The 20,708-nt window shown below is 41.8% G+C and overlaps 2 protein-coding genes and 1 long non-coding RNA gene across 3 annotated transcripts in view; 2 read left to right on the forward strand and 1 right to left on the reverse strand.

The window, feature by feature from the left end:
• LOC147997910 (uncharacterized) overlaps positions 1-3,525 on the reverse strand; it is a 28,250-nt gene extending 24,725 nt beyond the window's left edge. Inside the window, exon 1 of the long non-coding RNA XR_015647511.1 lies at positions 2,903-3,525. This is a non-coding gene — a long non-coding RNA (uncharacterized LOC147997910). The remainder of the gene's footprint in view (positions 1-2,902) is intronic.
• Speer4cl6 (spermatogenesis associated glutamate (E)-rich protein 4C like 6) overlaps positions 1-20,708 on the forward strand; it is a 261,843-nt gene that overhangs the window by 29,770 nt on the left and 211,365 nt on the right. The gene's annotated exons all lie outside the window — the stretch shown is intronic.
• LOC134483591 (uncharacterized) lies at positions 8,698-13,376 on the forward strand. The gene is made up of 6 exons (XM_087601544.1): positions 8,698-8,824; positions 9,858-10,017; positions 11,199-11,342; positions 11,975-12,141; positions 12,858-12,963; positions 13,087-13,376. The coding sequence occupies exons 1-5, from the start codon at positions 8,698-8,700 to the stop codon at positions 12,920-12,922; spliced, it is 663 nt and encodes a 220-aa protein (XP_087457670.1). The 3' UTR covers positions 12,923-12,963; positions 13,087-13,376.

The following is a 20,708-nucleotide window of genomic DNA, read 5'->3' on the forward strand; positions in this document are numbered from 1 at the left end:
ACATGGTGTCCTACCTGCTGCCGTGTACCCCAGCATAATATTCATAGACTCATGATCCTTGAAACTGTAAGCTGAAATAAACTCTTTCTTCTACAAGTTCCCTTGCTCATGGTGTCTCTTCACAGCATAGAAAAGAAACTAAGATTGGAAGGAACAGTTAAGTGAAAAATTTCTCAATAATATCCTGGAAAATAAAATTCAGACATTTACCAAAAGTGTCAGGTACCGTGATCAAGCTGGCTTGACTGCAGAGGTGCAAGAATGTTTCAACAAATACAAATGAATAAACAATTCACCACAGAAAACCAAGAACAGGAAACACATGATCACTGCAGTAGAGGCAGACAATCTCTTTGGCAAAATCCCACAGTGATTAATGCAAAAGTCCTGGAGAATCTGGGATATGGAGAAGACATACCTTAACATTATAAAGGCAATATGCAAGGCCAACAGCATACTAACTGGAGGAAATCATAATGGATTTCCACTAAAATCAGGAATAAGTCACAGATGTTCATTCTTTTCATCTAATTCAACTAGTATGTGAAGTCTTATCCAAACAATATGACAAGAGAGAGATGGAAAGGCATGTTAATATGAAAGAAAGCAGTCAGAGCATTCTCATTTGCAGGCGATATGATCCATATATAAAGACCACTACGAAACCACTAGCAAACTCCTATGGCTCATGGACACATTCACTAAAATCACAGTAAAATCAATAGAACTCCTGTATACCAAAAATAAATATGACGAAAGAAGCCAAGAAAACAAACCCATTCAGAATAAAAATCTTGTAATATCTAAGGAAGTAAAGACTTGTTAAAATGAAATCATTAGGAATAATAAAAAAAAACTGAAGAAACCAGAAAATGAAGAGGCCTCTCATTTTCATGTATCAGTATGATTTATATTATTATATCGAATCCTACCAGAGTCATCTACAGGTTTAAATCCATCCCATTATAATCCCAATACAGATCTTCATGGGAATGAAAAAAAAATCTCAGAACTCACATGAAAGCACAACTGAGCAGGGCAGTCAGACACTGCTAACTAATAAGACAGTAAAGCACTGCGGGAGGCATCACCTTTAATGATTTCACCTTCATTTTGGGGAATAGTAAAAAAGAAAAACCAGCATGTTAATATCATGAGAGCAGACACAGTGCCTAATGGAATAAAATTGAAGAGCCTGATATTGGCCTATGTTCTTATCAGCATTTGGGTTTTGACAAAAAGGAAAACAAACAAACAAAACAAAAAACTCCCAACCCCCCCTCCCACCACCACACACAAGTGCAGTTTTCAACCTGTGGGTTGCAAGCCCTTCAGGGAACAACCACATATGAGACATACTTTATACATGATATTTACATTACAATTCAAAACAGTAGCCACCTTACATTTATGACTTAGCAATGAAATAATTTGGTAGTTGGGGTTGGGGTAACCAACCCCAAGTTACCACAATGTGAAGAACTGTATTCCTTGAGTTGTTCTTGGTCATAGTATTTTTCTGCAGTAACAGAAATGTGACTGATATATAAACTGGCACCGAAGTGAGTGGAGATGTTTGTGAGGAATCTCTTGATTTTTTGGAGGAGGGTGGGAGACTTTGGATTGGGAAAACTGTTGAATTATTTAAGGAGATCTTAACAGTTCTTTTAGTTTGCCACATGGGAGACATAAGTATTGTGAGTCTGTGCAAAATAGAGCCTCTCTGATGAAACTTCAAAGGATGGCAGGAACTCTATTGGTGAGTGGCTTAGAAGCAATTGATATAATTTGGCAAACAATCTGTCTCTTTTCTGCCTGTTTACTAAGAAGTGACCTGAAGATAAATAAAAAGCTAATTGACTAATTGTTTTGAGCAAACTTCAAGGGGTAGATATCCAGTGACCTTCCTCATATGGTAGGAATGTGTGTTTGTATTTTCAATTGTTAATGTAGCCAGGACTTCAGTTAATCCCTCCACATTCAGGGTCTGGACACATATGAAACTGCAAGATCTCCCAGGATTTGGAAAATATCCCAATTGTTGTAAGGTCCCCAAAACATGTTGTCACCCCACACACATTGGGAAGCAACTTAAAAAAACATGACCCCCTCGTTCTCAGGAGGAAGGGTGGGTGGGTGGTTATTTGACTGCCGTGGGCTGTAGATGATTATTGTCAGTTAGGGGGTTGGTTGCAAGTTCTTACTGGCCATGGTCAGGGAGGAAACAGTAAAGCAGATTCGAACCAGGGATGTCTTTCTTCCTTTCTCTTTCTCTCCTCAATTCTCTGTCTAATGTTGTGGGAAATCAGGAGAAGGGACTAAAATGACAAAATCATAGATCACTGTATCTCTATTTATACTAGAAAGCAATAACAAGTCTCAAATATTTTAGGATGGCATGGATTTTTGAATGATGATAGAATTTAAAATTGTACTTGCATAAATGATTCAATTCATTTTTAAGATATAAGTATATGCAACTTATTCACAATGTAGTGTAAAATTCTAATTTTATAAAATTACTACTGCACACTGCCGTGGATAATTAAGGAATTCAAGCTAGTACTTTCCAACTATAAATAATCAGTCTTCCAGTCATGTTAGGTACTGCTTTAGTTAGGTACAGAAATAAGCTTTATTTAACTTCCTGTGTATGTTTTTAAAGTTAAGTAGGAAGTAAATCCCTTGGGAAAAAAGCCACATTTGTCCACTGAGATAGACATTTCATACAAAGGTGGTTCTCAAATCCTTTAGAGATCTGAAGAATCTGCCATTTCAGATGTCCTAATAGTTAAAGGCTTTTCACAGTGGGAGAGACCTCAACTCCTGGTAGTGTCCCCAATCTATTCTGAAAAAGATGATGGGATCTAAAGAACCATTGGGTGAAATACTACCTACTTACCTCTACTGCTGCCAGAAAGCTGTCCAGACTGTGCAGAAGTTGATCATGGGGAAGTCTGTGTCCCAGTTTTTGGAAAAAAAAATAGGATAGTCCTTCAAGTGACCTGCTTCAAAGGATTGTTGTCAGAGCTCCTGGCCCAGTGAGTTGAAGGTGGATGCCACAGTGACACAGGAATATTTGCTGTCTGACTCCCAGGGTAGCCAACAATTTCTGTCATTTCTTAGGTTTGGAAGCTGTTTGCTCTGAATTTCCTTTTATTCAGGCAACATTTCTCCTCCTCAGATCTGGGATGGGGTTGAAGATTAGATAGTTTAGTCTTAACCTTTTCTTGTTATGAGAATCAGAAAAACAAACTTGTTCACCATCGTGCAGAAATGTGACAGCCAGGAACCTGGACAGGAACAGGGTGGACATGGGAGGCTCAGAAAGCAGGGCTCTATGGACAGTCCACAGCAGTATCAAAACTCCTGTGATAACCGCTCTGGCACCATAAGTCCTGAGAGAGGATGGGGATGCCAGGAGAGTGTTAGTGGTCTGCCCACTGCCTGGGACTTTTAAAAGCTTGTACCACCCCCGAGCACATAGAAGAGCTTGAGCAGAAAGAGGCCGATGCCCAGAAGCCTGTGCTGTGGTAGGAGGCAGTTAAGGCGGTTGGAGGTGGGGGTAGAGGTGGAGAAGGGATGGGAGAAGACCGAGGAGTTTCCCCAAAAGACAAGAACAGACACCATCCTTACTACTCCAGAACCCACGCCAATCCCACCCCACCCCTAAAATGCCCAGTCCACTGCCAAACGTCCCCATGCCAAGCATTCACAGCTTCATCCCCACTGTGCTTATTTCTTATTTTTTTTAACTTCTTATTTATTCTCTGTGAACCTCACATCCTGCAGCTCAACTCCATTCATCTGCCCTCCCCTCAGGTCTGCACTCCACCCTTGCATCCTGCTCTAAATCAGAGCAAAAATAATCTTCGTGTGGAAGTTGAATAAAGAAAAAGAAAAAAAAATTGTACGCAAAAAATGTGTCAAATTTTAAGGATGAAAGACATAAACGCTTAAATTGTTTGGAATTAATGAAAGTACATTTGGTCTCAGAAGACTTATTATGGTTAATAAATGCAAGTTATGATAGATAAGGGATACAAAGCTTAAAAAGTGATAGAAAATGATTTAGGTACAAAATTTTAGACTAATATAATTTAGATAATGAAGTACCTTCTCCAATTTTGCAAAATACGAATGGACAGAATATTGTGACAGTAATTCTTACCTGATGCATCTCATAAGTTTTCTTATTTTATCTAGCTTATTAATGTTAAATTAAAGGTATTTCTTGGAGTAAAAGGGGAAATGCTGAGGTGACCTCCCTTTGTACTAAGGTGTGTCAACTTTCAATTGTTAGTTCTGTACTGGCAGTGAGCTAAGTGCTGGCAGGATTTCTCTTGTCATTTCTATGTCCCATCATCAGGTTTGCTATTTTGTGGATGTTTGTCCTTCTCACCAGCTCAACACAAGCTAAGAGATGTATCAGGTATTGTCTCACTGCCGATTGGATGTAATAAAGATCTGATGGCCAAGAGCTGCGTCAGGAAGTATGTGGGCAGAACTTCCGGGCATAGAGAGGGACATAGGCAGAGGCAAGCTGAAGCAGGAGATTCAGAGTAGACATGGGCAGAAAGAGATATGGAACAGACCACGGCAGAGGGGTAAAGAGCTAAGCAGCAGGTGGGTCTCAATGGTAGAAGAATAGGGTTAAATTTTAGAGAAGATGAGGGACTGCCCAGTGAAAGGCCTAAGATTCAAACTTTGTTCGAATTCTCCATGTCCCATTTACATCTCAGGCAACTCTGTGAAAATAGTACACAATACAGTATTAACATGGCTTTGAGCCTGTGGTTTGGTTACTTTTGGTCACTGTTCCTCAAGACTGCAGGAGAAGGAACAACACACAGGGCAAACACATGAAAACCATGTGCAGCTTAGAGTGGAAAAAGATCACTAAGAAGTTTAGTGTCACAGCAAAGTCATGTGCTGAAGAGGAGGGTGACATAGTTAAGGAGATGAATGTTATTAACGATAAGCCTCCTGCCTCTGTACTGTAGAGATGTGGAAGGTGTCCTCAAGGCAAGACTCTTACCAATTAAAGTTCCAACTTGGAAAAGGGAGCTCAATAGATTTCGTGCTCCTACAAAGCAAGTGCATAGGGAAGCTGCTGCAGTTGTCATCCAAGCAGGCAGCTGACAGGTCAGTGCACCTCATGTGGCACGGAATTTGGAGGAAAAAAGATTTTAAGATTCAGGATGACATGAACAGGACCAGGCGACTCTCGCATTTATGTTTTTATTATTTGAGGCTTGAATTAGAATGATACTCATAGTCTCATGTTTTTTAGTTTTCTTTCATTATTTTATCTACATTTCCAATTTATCTCCCACTCCATGTTCCTCTACATGAGTCTCTCTTCTGTCCCCCACACCCTCTCCCTATGAGATTGCTCCTCCACCCACCAATTCACTCCCGCCTCAGAGGCCTAAGTTCCAATATCATGGTCCATGACGCTTCCTCAGAAACAAGGTTCTCCCGTCCCAGTGATCCCAGATAAGCTAGTCCTCTGCTACATATCTACCTGGAGCCATGGGCACACACTGATTCTTTTATTAGTTACCTTAGTTAAGGTGTCTCTTCACAGCAATAGAGCAGTGACTGATAGGCTTAAATTCACTTTGCATCCCAATTGCTGTCCTTTCTCTTGTTACTTCTCTCCCACAGTTCCTCCCCAATGTCCTCACACCATCTCCTCTGAGAGAGTAGAGGAATATCCCTCAGAGTGTGCCTCCACCAAGACACATCAAGTTTTTGTAGGGCTGGTGCACCTTCTCCCACTGAGGCCAGGGAAGACACCTGAGTTAGGGTATCAGATTTCACAGACAGGCAAACCTTTGGGGATAGCCTCGGCTCCAGTTACTTACAACAGTGTATGTAATACTGTATTAAACTTAGTAAGGTTTATTTACCTTCACCTAGCAACTCATCCTGAGAAACAGTGCTCTGGCCTGATGCTTTTGTGTTCAGCCGTATCTTCCTCTTTATCTGTGCTTACCACTGTAACACAGGAGAAGCTTCTAATATTAATGTTGCCAGATCTTTCCGGTCTTGGGGGATAATTCTATTCTGAGTTGTATATGGATGTAATATCTTCTTTACGTATGATGAATATATACTTCAGGAAAGGACTGCTTCCTTGTTTCTATTAAGATCTAATATGACGAAAGGATTCTGATTAATATTCCAGAATCGTAGGCCACCAGGTTGGTATGTCATCACTCACTGAAGTGAGGTGAATTTTATAACACCTTTTGGCCACCCACTTTCAATGTCATTATGTGGTATTGCCTTAGGCTCTTTTCTACATTCCCCTGCCTTTGGCTGAGTATATGTTTGAGGTCTCTCTGTGACTGTGCAAAGAAGTAAGAGCTAGGGCTGGCCAACAAAATAAGAAAGTACTTGTTCATCCGAAAACAAAAACAAAAAACAAACAAACAACCAAAAAAAGTTCTAGGGTAAAATATCGGTGCTAGTGCTGAACTGAACTGCCAGAGGTAATTTTTTTTACACTATCTTGGGGCTGATAATATGAATCAAATATCCTGCAACATAAGTTTGCAATGTTGCCTGCATTTTATAAATCAAGTCTGACCACCGTTTTGGTTCTTTCCAATCATGTCTGAGTGCATCATCACGGGAACCCCAAAGAAAATCAGAAATGGGTCCTTGAAGCTGATGCACAGGGCCAGTATAGACCTAAATACCACAGAGGAAACCTTGATTCTTATCACAAGGGATCATTCACCATCCCTCTTGTCCCATAACTTATGACAAGACGTCACCTTTCCTAAACTTAGCCTTTTTCCCGAGTGCTGCAGAAGGTAAGACCTGATGTCAAGGGGTCTGGACTCAGACCACAGGAACACTGAATTCATTTAAATAGGTGTAGATTATTGAATGCACACGCCAATACAGTTCACCCAGAGCAACAGCTCACAACTGTGTACTGGATATTTCTAGGCCCAGCTCATTGCAAAATCCACATGGGCTAAAGCACAAGTGCTGGAAATGCTGCTGTCTATGGGCCCTGACTTGGGTCATTTTACACATAATTGTTCCTATTTTCCTTGAATCTAATGGGTACTATGTGAAGCTCATAGTTGGGGAACTTGTTAAGATTAACAAACCTCGTAACATACAGAATATAACAGGGTATGTGACCAGCACCACACAGTTCAATGTCAGGTTTTTTTGTTTTTTGTTAGTTTGTTTGTTGGCATCCATGATGTGGAGCCGTATTACAGAACAATAGGAAAGAGCTGGCTGCTGTGTAACAAATTTGCTGCTATTAAGGTAGGTATGGGGGCAAGACCTCAGCAACAGCCCTTAAGATGGGAAGGAGATGATGTGTTTGATACCTGAAAGGAGCTGCCTCAGCTGTGTTTCTCTGCCTGCTCAGTGCACATTCACCAACACTCTGTCCCTAAAGAGGACCTCAAGGTCTGCCCCCTGCTGCCTGTGAGCCAGGACTAGGCACAGAAAGGCAAGGCCACAGCACTGGTTTCCAATTCCTCAGTAATGCTGGATTTCCAATAATGTACTTGTATACACAAATACAGAGTGGTAAGTTACAATATATACTAATCATTTCTTACATAGGGCAACAGTTGATTGACTACAACTAATTCTATTTTAAAAAAAGAAAAGAAACCTGGCTCTTGTGGAAATACACAAAGAAATATCTACGATGGTGGGCAATGAATTCTGCCATAGACTGAACTCAGAAAGGTGGGGTTGTGAGAAAGATGCATGGTTAAATAGCCCACCAGGTTCACATTGTGTCAACTTGATTTAATCTAATGACAAAGAAGTGGAGTATCTCTGATGGCTTCCTTCTAATCCCTTGAAAGGATCCCTAGGGATTGGCCTCAGTACATCACACTTCTTGATGGGGCAACAACACTCAAGGAAGCTTGAGATTGTCATAGGCACAGTATTATGCTACATATACAGAGTAGATAATACTACGATGTTCAGATGATGATATCCATTTGTATGCACTCTTAAGGTGAACCTAAGGAAAGAGATATCAAGGTCCTTAGAATGGAAAGATCAGTCCCAGTTTTTTTTTTTTTTTCTACCATTCCAAACTGAACGACTGGTAGGGAGAGAATGGTAGATAATCGAGAATTGGTGGATGATGCTTTGAATGCAGGGTGGGTTTCTGTGCTGGTTTTAGACAGGGTCTCAAGTATCCCATGTTGCCCTCTCCCTGGCTGGCCAGGTTCACTTTGAGCTCAGATAAACCTCCTTCCACTTTCCAATAGATAGGCTTACAAGAGTGGCTTCCAAGGACTGTGAGGACAGCATTAGCCTTTGACAGTTGAGGTGTGTAACCCACAACTATAGTTTTAACCACGTTTTCCCATGTCTACCAGCTATTTCAGAGTGTTGCTGTTCTATGCCTGACAAGCAGGGACACAGAAAAATAACCTGATAGAGAGCAAGGACATGGTGATCACATCCTTACCTCTTCTGTACGTTCTGGATGAGGTTTGTTAAAATTCCAATATTGCAAAAAGCTTTATATAGGGCCCATCACATCAAGAGTCACTGTGTACTGTTCTATCTAAAATGTCTAATCAGAACTGACTACCATATAACACTTCCTGCAGTCCTCATATGAGAAACTTGGTGACAACCAGTGCCCTAGTTTCTCTCATACTGAGTCTGGCGGTTACAAGCTAAGTCATGTTTTCCCTTCTTCGCAAGCGTTTTGGGAGGGGGAACGTCGATTGTGGACAGACTAGAGTGAAGGAATCTGGCCTTTCGTCTCAAAGTAATGATGGACAAAGACAGCACTTCTGGGGAATGTTTAGTAAGTTCTGGGCAGTATATTTTGAGCTCCCTGTCAGGGGGGCTGCAGGCTTAAGCTGACCTTTCTAGCAATGGGCCACAACAACTGGAGCATCGGAAAAGGAATTGAATTTTCATGAATATCACAATTCCTGAAAGTCAGGATTTCGGAAGTTTAGTTTCCCCAACCCCACAGGGAGTATATGGTAAGGCCAATGCTATTATCCTGTGAATTTCTGGCCTTTACTTTTACAGTGAATTTGTTAGGTTACATTGATATAATAACACCATCAGGAGTCATGGAGGGTCCACCTTTTCTGAGTTTAGACAGGGCAGCAATGTATTTCACTCTCATTGCTTCTTTAAATACAGTGGGTATCTGACAGTAGTAACAGGGAGAGATTGTGCTCCAGGCAATAACCTTATGTTCTTAGACCTTCTCTGATTTCTTCTAACTGGCAGGGTCATCATTAGCTTTATATATTAGAGGTTGTGTGTTACACACATTTTTCTAAAATACCAAAACTGTTTGGAACATGTGGACCAAGATTCATCCTGTAACCTATTGGAATTTCTGGGGCATTTGTTATTTCATATAGGGGAATTGATAAGTCTGTTGAACATGTCCTCCCTGGAAATGTGTTTTAAATCCAAAGTTGTTGGCCTAGAGTATCAGGGTAGGACATCTGAGTGTCTCCAATCACTCAAGTTTTGTGGATGGTGAATTTATCATCTGAGTTCTGAAACCACAGGGGTGATGGTCCTGAAACCAAGCTGTACCCTGTTCAGTTGATGATAATCCTGGAGAAGCCATCTCCGTAGTACATGTAAGCACCTGATGTCCGGCATAGGGCACACCTGGCTGCTTACATCTCTTGGTCTCTATAGAGTAGTGGGAGAACTGAGATCCACTGAGGACGCCTCTTAAGGATAGACCAATCGCCTAGCAGTGACACTGGGTTCCAGGCTTGTTCTCCTGTTTAGGCCTAACTGTGGTCTATGTACACTCTATGCATTCTCCCCATGCAGGTTCACTTGTGTTCTTCTACCTACAGATGCTGGGAGAGAAACATCTTCCCCTGAAACTGCCCCAAGTGAGAATCAGGCCAAGAAGGAAAAAGAGAGGCTGATTAAAGAGCTGCAGCTCATTACCGAGGAGAGAAATGACCTGAGAGATCGCCTGAGGTTTCTGACAGAGAGATCCATGAAGAACAGGTATGAATTGCTCCAAATGCTCTTGTTTCATTCCTGGGTCTGCAAGGTCACCTTCTTCTTATCCTATTAAGGTTTTGGGTTCTAGAAAGCTGTGCCTCCCTAACCACCCTGTGCTAAACCTCACCTCCCATATAGAGGAGATTCAGAACCTTGACCCTTCCTGAGGAGCAAGATGGAAAATGGACTCATCTGCTTCAATTTATTGAAAAGCAGATCTTGTGGTCTGAATGAAGAATTCGGGGATAAAGTCAGGGAGAGTGAGTGTCTAGTGTGCATTTGCAAAGCCCTTGACAGATGGTGGCTTTGCAAGATTGTAATTGCAGTGAGTTTACGGTGAGTCTCTGTACTTGCTAGGCAGGGGACTCAGTGCTGGAAGATCCAGGCAGCAGCCCGAGGGGCCTGTTCCCAAACTGTTCATCTCAATGCTTGACTAGAAGGTCTCAGGCTCAGGCCTGTTTGTTATTGTCTGTGTGTCTTGCACTCTGAGACAGCAATGGTGCATGCATTTCTCCTGGTTCTCACAGTGCTCTCTGTTTCCATATTTGTTTTTCTCTTTCTCTGATTCTGTTAACTTTTCTCTTTTTTTTGTGGGTGTGTCTCAGTCTGTGAGTCTGTGTGTGCATACATCCAAATGCATATGCACAACCGTTATATGTTTATATTTCCCTCCACACCTGGAATATAGGAGTCTATGTCTTGGCCTGAGTATTTACCTGTAACACTTTCATGGTGATGCGAATGCTTTGTTCTGGGAGCCCCACTGTCAACAGCACAGTTCTTTGCTTATGTGGCCACGTTTGCCTGTATATTTGTATTCGTTGTGCAGATTATAATTTTGGGTTGATATATGGTCTGTTATCAGGACAGGAAAAAGGAAATCACAGGATTCTGGGTGCGTTGGGGGTGGGGGAGCATGGGGAGGTGTGGCCTAGGCTCTTGATAGCTCAACTGGCTGGACTGCAGATTTCCTCTTGATTGAATAAAGGGAGCCAGGGAACCCTCCATCTGGATGCCGAGATTCTGGTGTGGTGGACGCAGAAAAACATGTTTCTGAAGCTGAAGAAGGTCCAATATGTAGAATTCAGAAGGTGTCCTTCCAGGACTGGTGTAGTACAGGACCCACCCTGAGTTCATATCTTCCTAAATGCTGATGTTCATTGTATTCTATCATTTGGGGCCAGGCCACACTTCAGGCCAAATCCATATTATGAAGACCTGGAGAGAATGGAGGAGGCGGTCATGTCAATTCTGCACAACTTAGAGATGGAGAACACTGAGATCCATGAGAACAACCATAAGCTGAAGAAGGAGATTACCTTCTCTAGGTAAGTCCTGGTCAGAAAGGCTGTCACCTGTGGAATGGCCATTTCTGATTTCTTTGTTCTGGATTGGACGGTCTTCAGCTCTGGTTCTATCTCTTGTGCTGTTTACACATCAGTGTGCCAGGGTCATCAGGACTCAGTTTTCAGTTCCATAAAAGACTGTTACTCATCCCAGGATTGTCTAGGCATCTTCAGAAGGCTCTAGATAGAACAGCACTGATTGAAGTCAGCAGAACGTTATTAGGCTGACCTGGGCCTCTGTGGTCATACAAGGTTTTACAACACTCAGTGCGTGGACCACATGGTTAGCATGACCTTCTCTTGGTTCTACTGACCTCTTTTGCAGGTGTTTGCCAACTACTAATTGATGTTGCCCCATGCATTGGGCTTTCATGGATAGATGTAGATCCGTGTTCTTTTTGAGAGATGTGGACACTAATTGGTGCTCACGCCAAGCAAACAATTTATTCTTCCCTGAATTAACTCTTTGTGGTTTGTGCAGCAGCATTATATGTATCAAGATGCATTTTATTAAGTCTTCATGGGTATCTGGGACCTGGTAGAGTTAGTGGTACTTGGGAGTAGGAATGGGAGAAAGGGGCAGCATGATCTTACTATGCAGACTGTATTTCCAGAAACCTGCTCAGCCAGCTCCTGATGGAGAACACATGCAGGAAGAAGTTGGTCCAACGGAAGCAGGGGAGCAAGGAGGGACATCTTGAGTGTGCACTGAACCAGAAATATTTGGTTGACTTCAACAAGAAAGATAAAGACCAGCAACGTCCAGACCCAGCACCATCTGGTAGGGACAAGCAGCTGTGTTAGCTTAACAATATCTGATAAAGTTTGCCAATTTGATACATCTTTGCTCTCTCCTACCACCTTTCTAATTTACACTCACAACCAGCCAACCACCTCATGTAATGGAATTGTTCATTGCTCTGCCTATGCACAAGTATTCTGGGAAGTCAACCACTTTTCAGAAACTGAATTATTTTGCAAGTATATTTTGCTGCTCTTTTTGAAGCTGCATTATAGAAATGGTGACAGATCAATAACATATCACATTATTGCACATGCACGTGATAGATTGGATGCTATGTAGAGTTTTGAACAAGTTCTTGGTTCTTGACAAATGACAAGTGGTCATGTGACTTCTTGTGTAGGAAGCACCTTTGCGGGATAAGAACAAAATGCAAATGTCAAATTAGTACTTCTCATTGGCTTTAACCTTGGTGACATATGGACATCTCCTTTCTTCCTGCAACCCAATGAGGTCCCTTCCATTGCCCTGTTCTTGGTTTGCACTGGTATAAGTCTGGGTCCCATATTGGCAGCCCACATTACTGTGACGGTTGCTGGAGATTTTCCCTGCCCACAGAGTTAGCAACAGTGATATCAGTTAAAAGGTCCATGTCGACTGTCCAATAGAACTGAGGTGGTAGAAGGCAGCATTCTGACAGCTGCCTTGCATTTCCCCAGCAAATCAGTGTCTGAAAAACTGCCTTCCTCTCCCAGGTCTCAGAAAGTGCAAGAGAGCTGGAATTGGACACACAGCAGTAAGAGAGCTTCCTGAAGAATAAGTTGCTTTCTCAGGAGTCCCTGATGACAAACATCCTGAACGGTAACAACATTTTTTGGATGAGTATTCTTCCTCAGAGTTAATTTGTCATTTCTTAGAGACCCTAAATTTATATAACACTAAGCCAGCCTGACTGATTGAGGTCTTACTCACTTTCTTCTTCAGAAAACACCACTTGAGAGACAACTTGGGGGACCACCTTTCATTATGTGTGCTAGAGGAGAAACAGCAATACATCTGTGCTTCTAAATGTTCGTTAAGAATATGCTGTTTAGAAATATTTTTGTTATGATTTTAATTGAAGTTTTCTTTTTGTTGTTTCATATTAATATGTTCTTGTTACTGTTTTTCACTTTCCAATATTTTTAAATATTTTTATTCATTCATTTTAATCCTGTTTTGTTGTAAAAATGCATTCATTATGAATAAATATTGATTTCTATCTCTTGACTCTTAAGACCATCATTCTTATTCAAGGGTTCTGTCCCCTCCTGAGGGCTTAGAACTGACAGCTAGAGATGGATCTCTGCATGTTCCATGGAGCCCGGGCTAATAAGTGAATTCAGAGTCACCAAGGGGTACTCAGTGTGACAGTGTCTTTTGTGTGGATAATGTGGCTTTTTCTCGGCACACACTTTATGATATAATCACTGACATGCTTTACCCAATTGTTAGGGTCCATGTGGTTCTTCTGAGAGAGCAGCAGATGCTCTACCCTGTGAGTCATCACCACAGCTCCTGCAGGTGGCTTCTGTTATTCCACATGAGGTCCTGTATTAGGTGGACAGGATCACCTCCAATTAAATAGAGAGATCTCAGGAGATGTGTGTTCACAGGGAACTTACTGAGCCGTGCGTGCTCAACGTGTTAGGTTGCCAGGCATCCGTACAGGGCTCTGGTGTTCCCACTCCTCATTGTGGGTCAGGATCATCCTCCAGCATCACTTAGTTTCCATATAAGAGCAGATCTTTCAACTGTTATCAATGATGACCATATGTATTGTGCACAACTGATAAAATACCGAAAAGAAGCTAGCTTCTTCTAGGCCAGCTTGGCATAATCAGTTTTTTGATTGTTAGCAAGAAAATTATTTTAATCTGAGCCATTTAGGGAGGAACCTCAAGAACATCTATAGTGAATGTAGCCTGCTGCTGTGAACACAGGTTTCTTCTGGAGAGCAGGCCTGTGCAAGCCCAGAACCTAGGTGGGACAGTTCAAGCTACCCTTTTTCCATGGCCAATCTGAGATCGTATTGAGAATGTATTTTTTCCAGTGACTGATTTCCAATTTATGGAATTGAACTAACTTACTGAGTGTGGAGGTGACTCAGAGAGTTAAAGTACAGAAGGAATAATCCAGAATGTCCACAAAAGCTTGCCTTCACCCCAGGGCTTTTAAAAGCTCAGCAGCTAGAGAAGCAATGTAGAATTTGGTTATTCTCATGCTTAGGTCTAGTCATTCATTATAAGCTGAACATAACACAAAAAGTGTCCTCTGTGTCATGATAGAAAGTAGTTGTAACTAGATTCACCCCCACACTATCACATCACTACCGTATTTGAGGTTCTCAGTTACTATCTAAGAACCTGGAAGAGGCCTGGGTCTTGCTACACAAACTCATGATTTATGTCTTAATGACACTGTGTGCTTTGTTCTGTTAATGCTACCATTGGCATACAACACCTTGGATACTTTGTACTGACATCTGTGACATGAGACAATAGTTCATGTCATGCCTAACCTAATAAACTGTCCTTAGAGTACAGTGTAGACAGAGGGGCCTTCTTTTCCTATGAGATAGCAAACCATTTCCAGTCTTCAGTCAAGACTGACAGCCATTGTCCAGTGCCTGCCTTGAGATGTCCACATTTTCACCTGAGAATCTTCATCCAGGCTGCTCTGTAATCTTGTAGAAGATTAATTGTGTTCCATCCCTAGGATTTAATTCAGTGTCCCTGTACTTACCCGACATGCTCAAATCTGTAGGTCCTACCCTAACCCTGTGTTCCTTAGAGAGAAAGAAAATAAAGAACCACATTGCACTTGAAGTTTCTCCTCCAACAAAAGTTGAGCCTGCATAGGGCCTTTAAGTAACTCTAAGCCCCAGCTTCCCCACAACTCCCTCCATTGATTCCATTATTGATGTGTTTCATAACTGCTCACTTTATTTTTGGTGTGTAAAGAATGTGCACCATGTCAGTAAAGGCGGTGTGCGTTTGTGTGTGTGTGTGTGTGTGTGTGTGTGTGTGTGTGTGTGTGTAGTCCCTAGTGAAAACTGTCCAGGTGCAGGGAGACTCATGTTACTACTGTCTCATGGCACGCAGGGAGCACTGAAATCGTGGGCTACTTTAATACAGCCTCAACCGCGCTGTGCATGGTTTGCAGTGAGATTGTGATGTCATCCCCACTAGAGAGAGCAGCATAAGCTTCATTTATTACATGCTGCTCTTACCAAGGTGAGGCAAAGCCTCATCTTATAGAGTGTGTGGTAGGATTTGATGGCAGGAAATTAGTTCAAGGCTCAAATCAAATCAATCAATTACAAACAAGGAGAAAAATACAAAGAGTCAAGGGAACCACGAGCTGTTTGTAGGTTTTTTTGTTTCTTTGTTGGTTTGTTTGCTTGCTTTTTTTTTTTTTGTTTCCTTTTTCTTTTTGTTTTTTCTTTTTTTGTTGAGAATATCCACCAGACACACAACCTGTTCCTGAAACAAACTGCACACCAGAGAGACAATACCAAAACTGACAAAATTAGAAATGAAAAGGGGGATATAACAATAGACAATGAACAAATTCAACAATCCTCCCTGGTTTGAGTGCCCTGGGGAAGTTGGGAAGCCACTTTTCCCTGTCCTGTGTGACTTTCCCTGCATAGTGAGCTCTCCACAGGAGATGCTTTCACATGCTTCTTTAAAAGCACCTGTTCCTCAGATCTAGCTCAGCTGTGAAAACAGGTTGGGGGGAGGGAGGCAATGGGGGAGGGTTGGGAGGGGAACACCCATAAGGAAGGGGAGGGGGGAGGGGGATGTTTGCCTGGACACCAAAGAATTATTATTAAGTATTAAATAAATTTAAAAAAAAAGAAAAAATGTCCTGGGGACAGTGATTTCAGATTGTGCCTTCAGCCAGGAATCTCTGTTGCCATTAAGGCAAGCAGCCTGGGTCCTCCTAAACTTGTCACTACATCAGGGTGTCTCTGCTCTCACACCTGCATCAGGTCCTCCTCAGATGAAGGCTTCTCAAAAAAAAGTATATAAAGCAATGTTTCTCAACCTGTGGGGAGCTACCACTCACAAAGATTTATATCAGATACCTTGCACATTATAACTTATAAGAGTAGCAATATTAGTTATGAAGTAGCAATGGAATAATTTTGTGATGGGGGTCACCACAGCATGAAGATCTGTATTAAAGGGTTACATCATTAGGAGGGATTTGAACCACTGCCATAGAAGCTGACAGATGGGAACAGACTCCTCAGATGAGTAGAGACCCATGCAAGTGATACTGTGTCCCACCCTAGAACCCAGAGATAGAATCTATCCCAGGAGTCTGTGGGTCACCTTGTCTTAAATTCTCCCAGGGTCAAGAATAGCATTGATCATCTCAGCAGAGTCAGCTTGCACAGCCCACATCAGCCCATGGCTTCCCTTTACAGAGAAGGATGTGGGTCTGAGTGACAGCCCGTGAGACTGAGGGGACCCTGATACTCATTTGCTTTGAGCTGTGGTTTCTTCACCTGTAAAATGGACGTGTTTCTGCTGAATTGGGTTGTTGTGGAGATTAACAGAACATACAACCTGCTCAGTGTCTGCCTGGCATGGACACCTGCTGGTTAAATGGAAGCTGTCGATGGTGACGAAGGTAAAAGTAGAATATCTAGCCCAGTAGTGTTAGATGCCGGGCGCCAGGCAGGGTTTGTAAGTAAGGATTTTGTGATGCTAAGACAGCCTAGTATTAAAACAGAAGGCTCTTATGTTAAATTTTTAAAAAATGAATCCAGTATAAACTACCAATATGAAATAATCGTACTCAGAATTGAGCTAATTCCTGTGAAGTCATTTAGTTTTTCATTCTCTGCTTCTATTTTCAAGGCATCTAGAGTAGCACTATACGAAATCCTAAAGCCTTCTCTTATGGTGCTACCCATTCATTCCTCTCTCCTTGAGGACTTCTCAGGTGACTTAAGAAAACCTGATTTCGGGCTGGGGATTTAGCTCAGTGGTAGAGCGCTTGCCTAGGAAGCACAAGGCCCTGGGTTCGGTCCCCACCTCCGAAAAAAAGAACCAAAAAAAAAAAAAAAAAAAAAGAAAGAAAACCTGATTTCCTTACAGATTGTCCCGAGCTGGTGTGATCTCTCTGTCCATGGGCCTTGTCAAAAGCTGCAGAGCCAATGTGTTGTTTTACAACACAAAATTTCCAGACATCAATTTTACCAATGAAGTCTCAGGAGTCAGATGCTGAATTCAAGTAAAGCTCCCAATTGTCCTTCCTAATTCATTGTCCCCCCAGAAGAAGAGCGTTGTAGCTCCCTCTGCACACTTTCTTAAAAATCCTTCAACTCAAAGACTTTCCATTGCCCTACTTATCTTCATTTCCTATCAAGTTGTGCCTTGATCTGCTCTAGACCTAAGTGCCCTTTAGCTTTGCAGTAAAGGTGTGAGGTAGGTGAGGTGAACAGTAATAAAGTCCATGTTCACAGTAAACAAAGAGCTCTTGCATTAAATGTCTGTGCCCTGGCGATGCTATACCACACAATAGTTTTTCATTAAATAATACATTCAGGGAGATCACAGTGTGATCAAATATTTTGTAACACAACTTAGTAATGTTCTCTCTATTACATAAGTCAAGTACTATCCTGTTTATTCTGGTCTTTTTCTGTCATGTCTGTGTGACTCACCATGGGAATCCCAAAGAATATAAATCCTGGGCTTTTGAAAATGTTGCATACAGCCAACCGGGGACCAAAACCACCCAGGAGACTACTGATACTTGACACACATAAAGTCACCTCCCTATTTTCATATAATTTATGGCAAGAAGTCACCATTGCTGACCATGTGTCATTATCCAACGTGCTACTAAGTGGAAGAGTTGGGGTCAAGGAGGTCACCCACAAAGCACAAAACACCCATCTCAGATACATATGTATGCTTTATTGAATCCAAACATCCATGGATTTCAGGACACAATTAAAAGTCCAAACACAAGGATAAGAGACATAGAAGAGAATTGAGATTTCTAGTTCATAGGTCCAGTAAACATCTTCAACATATCATAGCAGAAAACTTCCATAAGGTAAAGAAATTAAAGGCCATAAAGGTACAGGAAGCCTAAAGAACGCAAATTAATTTAACCAGAAAAATTTGCTCCATTCACATAATAATTAAAACACTAAATACACAGATAAAAGAAAGAATATTATACAGGGTAAGGTATAAATATCTACTAAGAAATGAATTCAGACCTATCTGAATTACACCAGACTGCTCAACGGAGACTGAAAGAGCCAAAAAATCCTGGACAGATGTAATGCAGACCCAGGTTCTTATTCCCAGCATAATTCGCAATCACCATGAATGGAGAAACCAAGATATTTTATGACAAATACAAATTTAAACTAAGAAAGCATAACCGAAGATAATAGGAGGAAAAATCCAAGACAATGTGCTAAACTATACCCAAGAAAAAACAAGAAATTAATCACCTCACAATAATTTCAAAAATAAGAAGAGAAGCACCCAAACATAATTTCACCTACAACCAGAAAAAGAAGAGACAGCAGCAACCATTGGTCATTAATATCTAACCAGACCCTCTGTCACCAATCCCCCAGTTCCTAGGAACAAAACTGCCAGCAAAAGTGTATACAAGGATGGGTCTATGGTTCTAGGTAACTGTGTAGAAGAGGACTGACTTAAGAGGCATCCATGTGGGGAGAGGCCATTGACTACACAGAGGCCTGTTGCCCCACCAAAAGGAGATCCTGGAGTTGTGAGGTGGGAATGGATATGTGTGGGTGGGGGAGCACTGTGATATGGGCAAAGCTGAGCAGAAATGGGATTTAAGATTTGATGAGGGGAGTCTGGAAAGCAGGAAAACATTTGAAATATAAATAAATAAAATAACCAATTAATAAAAAAAATAGCCTAAAATAAAGTAGAAAGTGAAAAGATAAAAGAAAACTTACACCAAAACAAAACTAAAGAAATCCCTGTAGTGTATTAGTCTAATTCTGCTTTTATTTAATGCTAATTTGTAGAACTCAAGACTGGTTAACCCCCAAACGCTGACCCTGCTCCCAGTTAACTGTGATCATAAAGAAGCCAACAGCCAACAGCTGCACAGCAGAGAGATGGGGGAGGTGAGCTTTGAGGGCTTTGCTAGAGAGGATCATGAGGAGGGAAGAAGGAAGAAGAAGCTGCCAGAGAATAAAGGAAGAACGTGTGTGATGGAGAGGAGAGAGGAAGAGGACAGCAGCCATGGTTAAGGGAGAGGAGAGCCTGGTCCTGAGGGCTGTCCAAGGGGAACAAAGAGCAGCCAAGATGCTACACAGTCAGTAAGAGTTGAGCGTTATTGTTTGGAAAGTAGATCTGATACCATGGAGGGCAGGCAGCTGCCCAGCTACTGTGCTGACTAATGCACACTAAAAATAAATTTAACACAATATGTATAACCAGTAAGACAGCTCTGTAGAGGATCCTAAAAGGAATACTTTAGCTTGAAGGGAAGCATAAACTATTAGAGAAAACAGGAAATGATTTAATAAAACTAGAACAGTCAATCAAAAGAATCCAATAAAAACCACAAAAATTAACAAAATGACAACATTTAATACATAGGTTTAAATAATATTTGCACGTCACTAAACTCAATTCCCCAGTAAACACACATACATTTAGCAAGTAACATGATCACCATCATGATAGATATAGAGGATATACTAGGGAAACAGACCTAAGACACAGGTTCCTATGGCGATTCTATGCAATTTCTCTATCAATAAAAACCACCAAGCTCTAGAGGTAAATGTCTGTGTTAGTGCTGACCTACACCACCAGATGTACATTTTTTTAAGTAAATAACAAATCTTGGGGCTTACAATGTAATCAAATATATTGAAACATGAGTTTGCAGTGTTCCCTACATTTTTTAAATGAAGCACTTTGACTACCATTTTGGTTGTTTCCAATCCTGACTGAGTGCATCATCACGGGAATCCCAAGGAAAATCAGAAATGGGTTCTTGAAGCTGTTGCACAGGGCCAGTATAGACCTAAGTGCCACAGAGGAAACCTTGATTCTTATCACAAGGGATCATTTCACCATCCCTCTTGTCACATAACTTATGGCAAGGTGTCACCTCTCCTGACCTTAGCTTCTTCTCCTAAATGCTGCCAAAGGGAAGATTTGGTGTCAAATCATTTGTCTGTGAGTTCCCCAACTTTTCCCATCACACCTTGGTTACTTGCCGAACCAGAGAGAACAAGGGCACTCTCTACCACAGCACTTCTTCATGCCCATAGCCTATCAGTCTGCTGGCAGGGACTTGAATTTTTTCTGCCTGACTCTGCCTGACCCTGACCCTGACCCTGACCCTGACCTGTCCCCAGCCCTGGCCCCGGCCCCGGCCCCTGACCCTGACTCTGACATCTCCTACTTCTTCAGCCCAAGACATTTGAGATCTGGAGTAGCCATTCCCTGCACCGGCCCTGCCATTAGAGTCTAAAGGCAGTGAGGACAGGCCCAGCTGACACTTATGTCTCCCCATCCCCAGATGTGTTT

This window comes from Rattus norvegicus, unplaced genomic scaffold (assembly GCF_021556685.1).
Source record: "Rattus norvegicus strain SHRSP/BbbUtx unplaced genomic scaffold, alternate assembly SHRSP_T2T haplotype2-0000026, whole genome shotgun sequence".
NCBI lineage: Eukaryota > Metazoa > Chordata > Mammalia > Rodentia > Muridae > Rattus > Rattus norvegicus.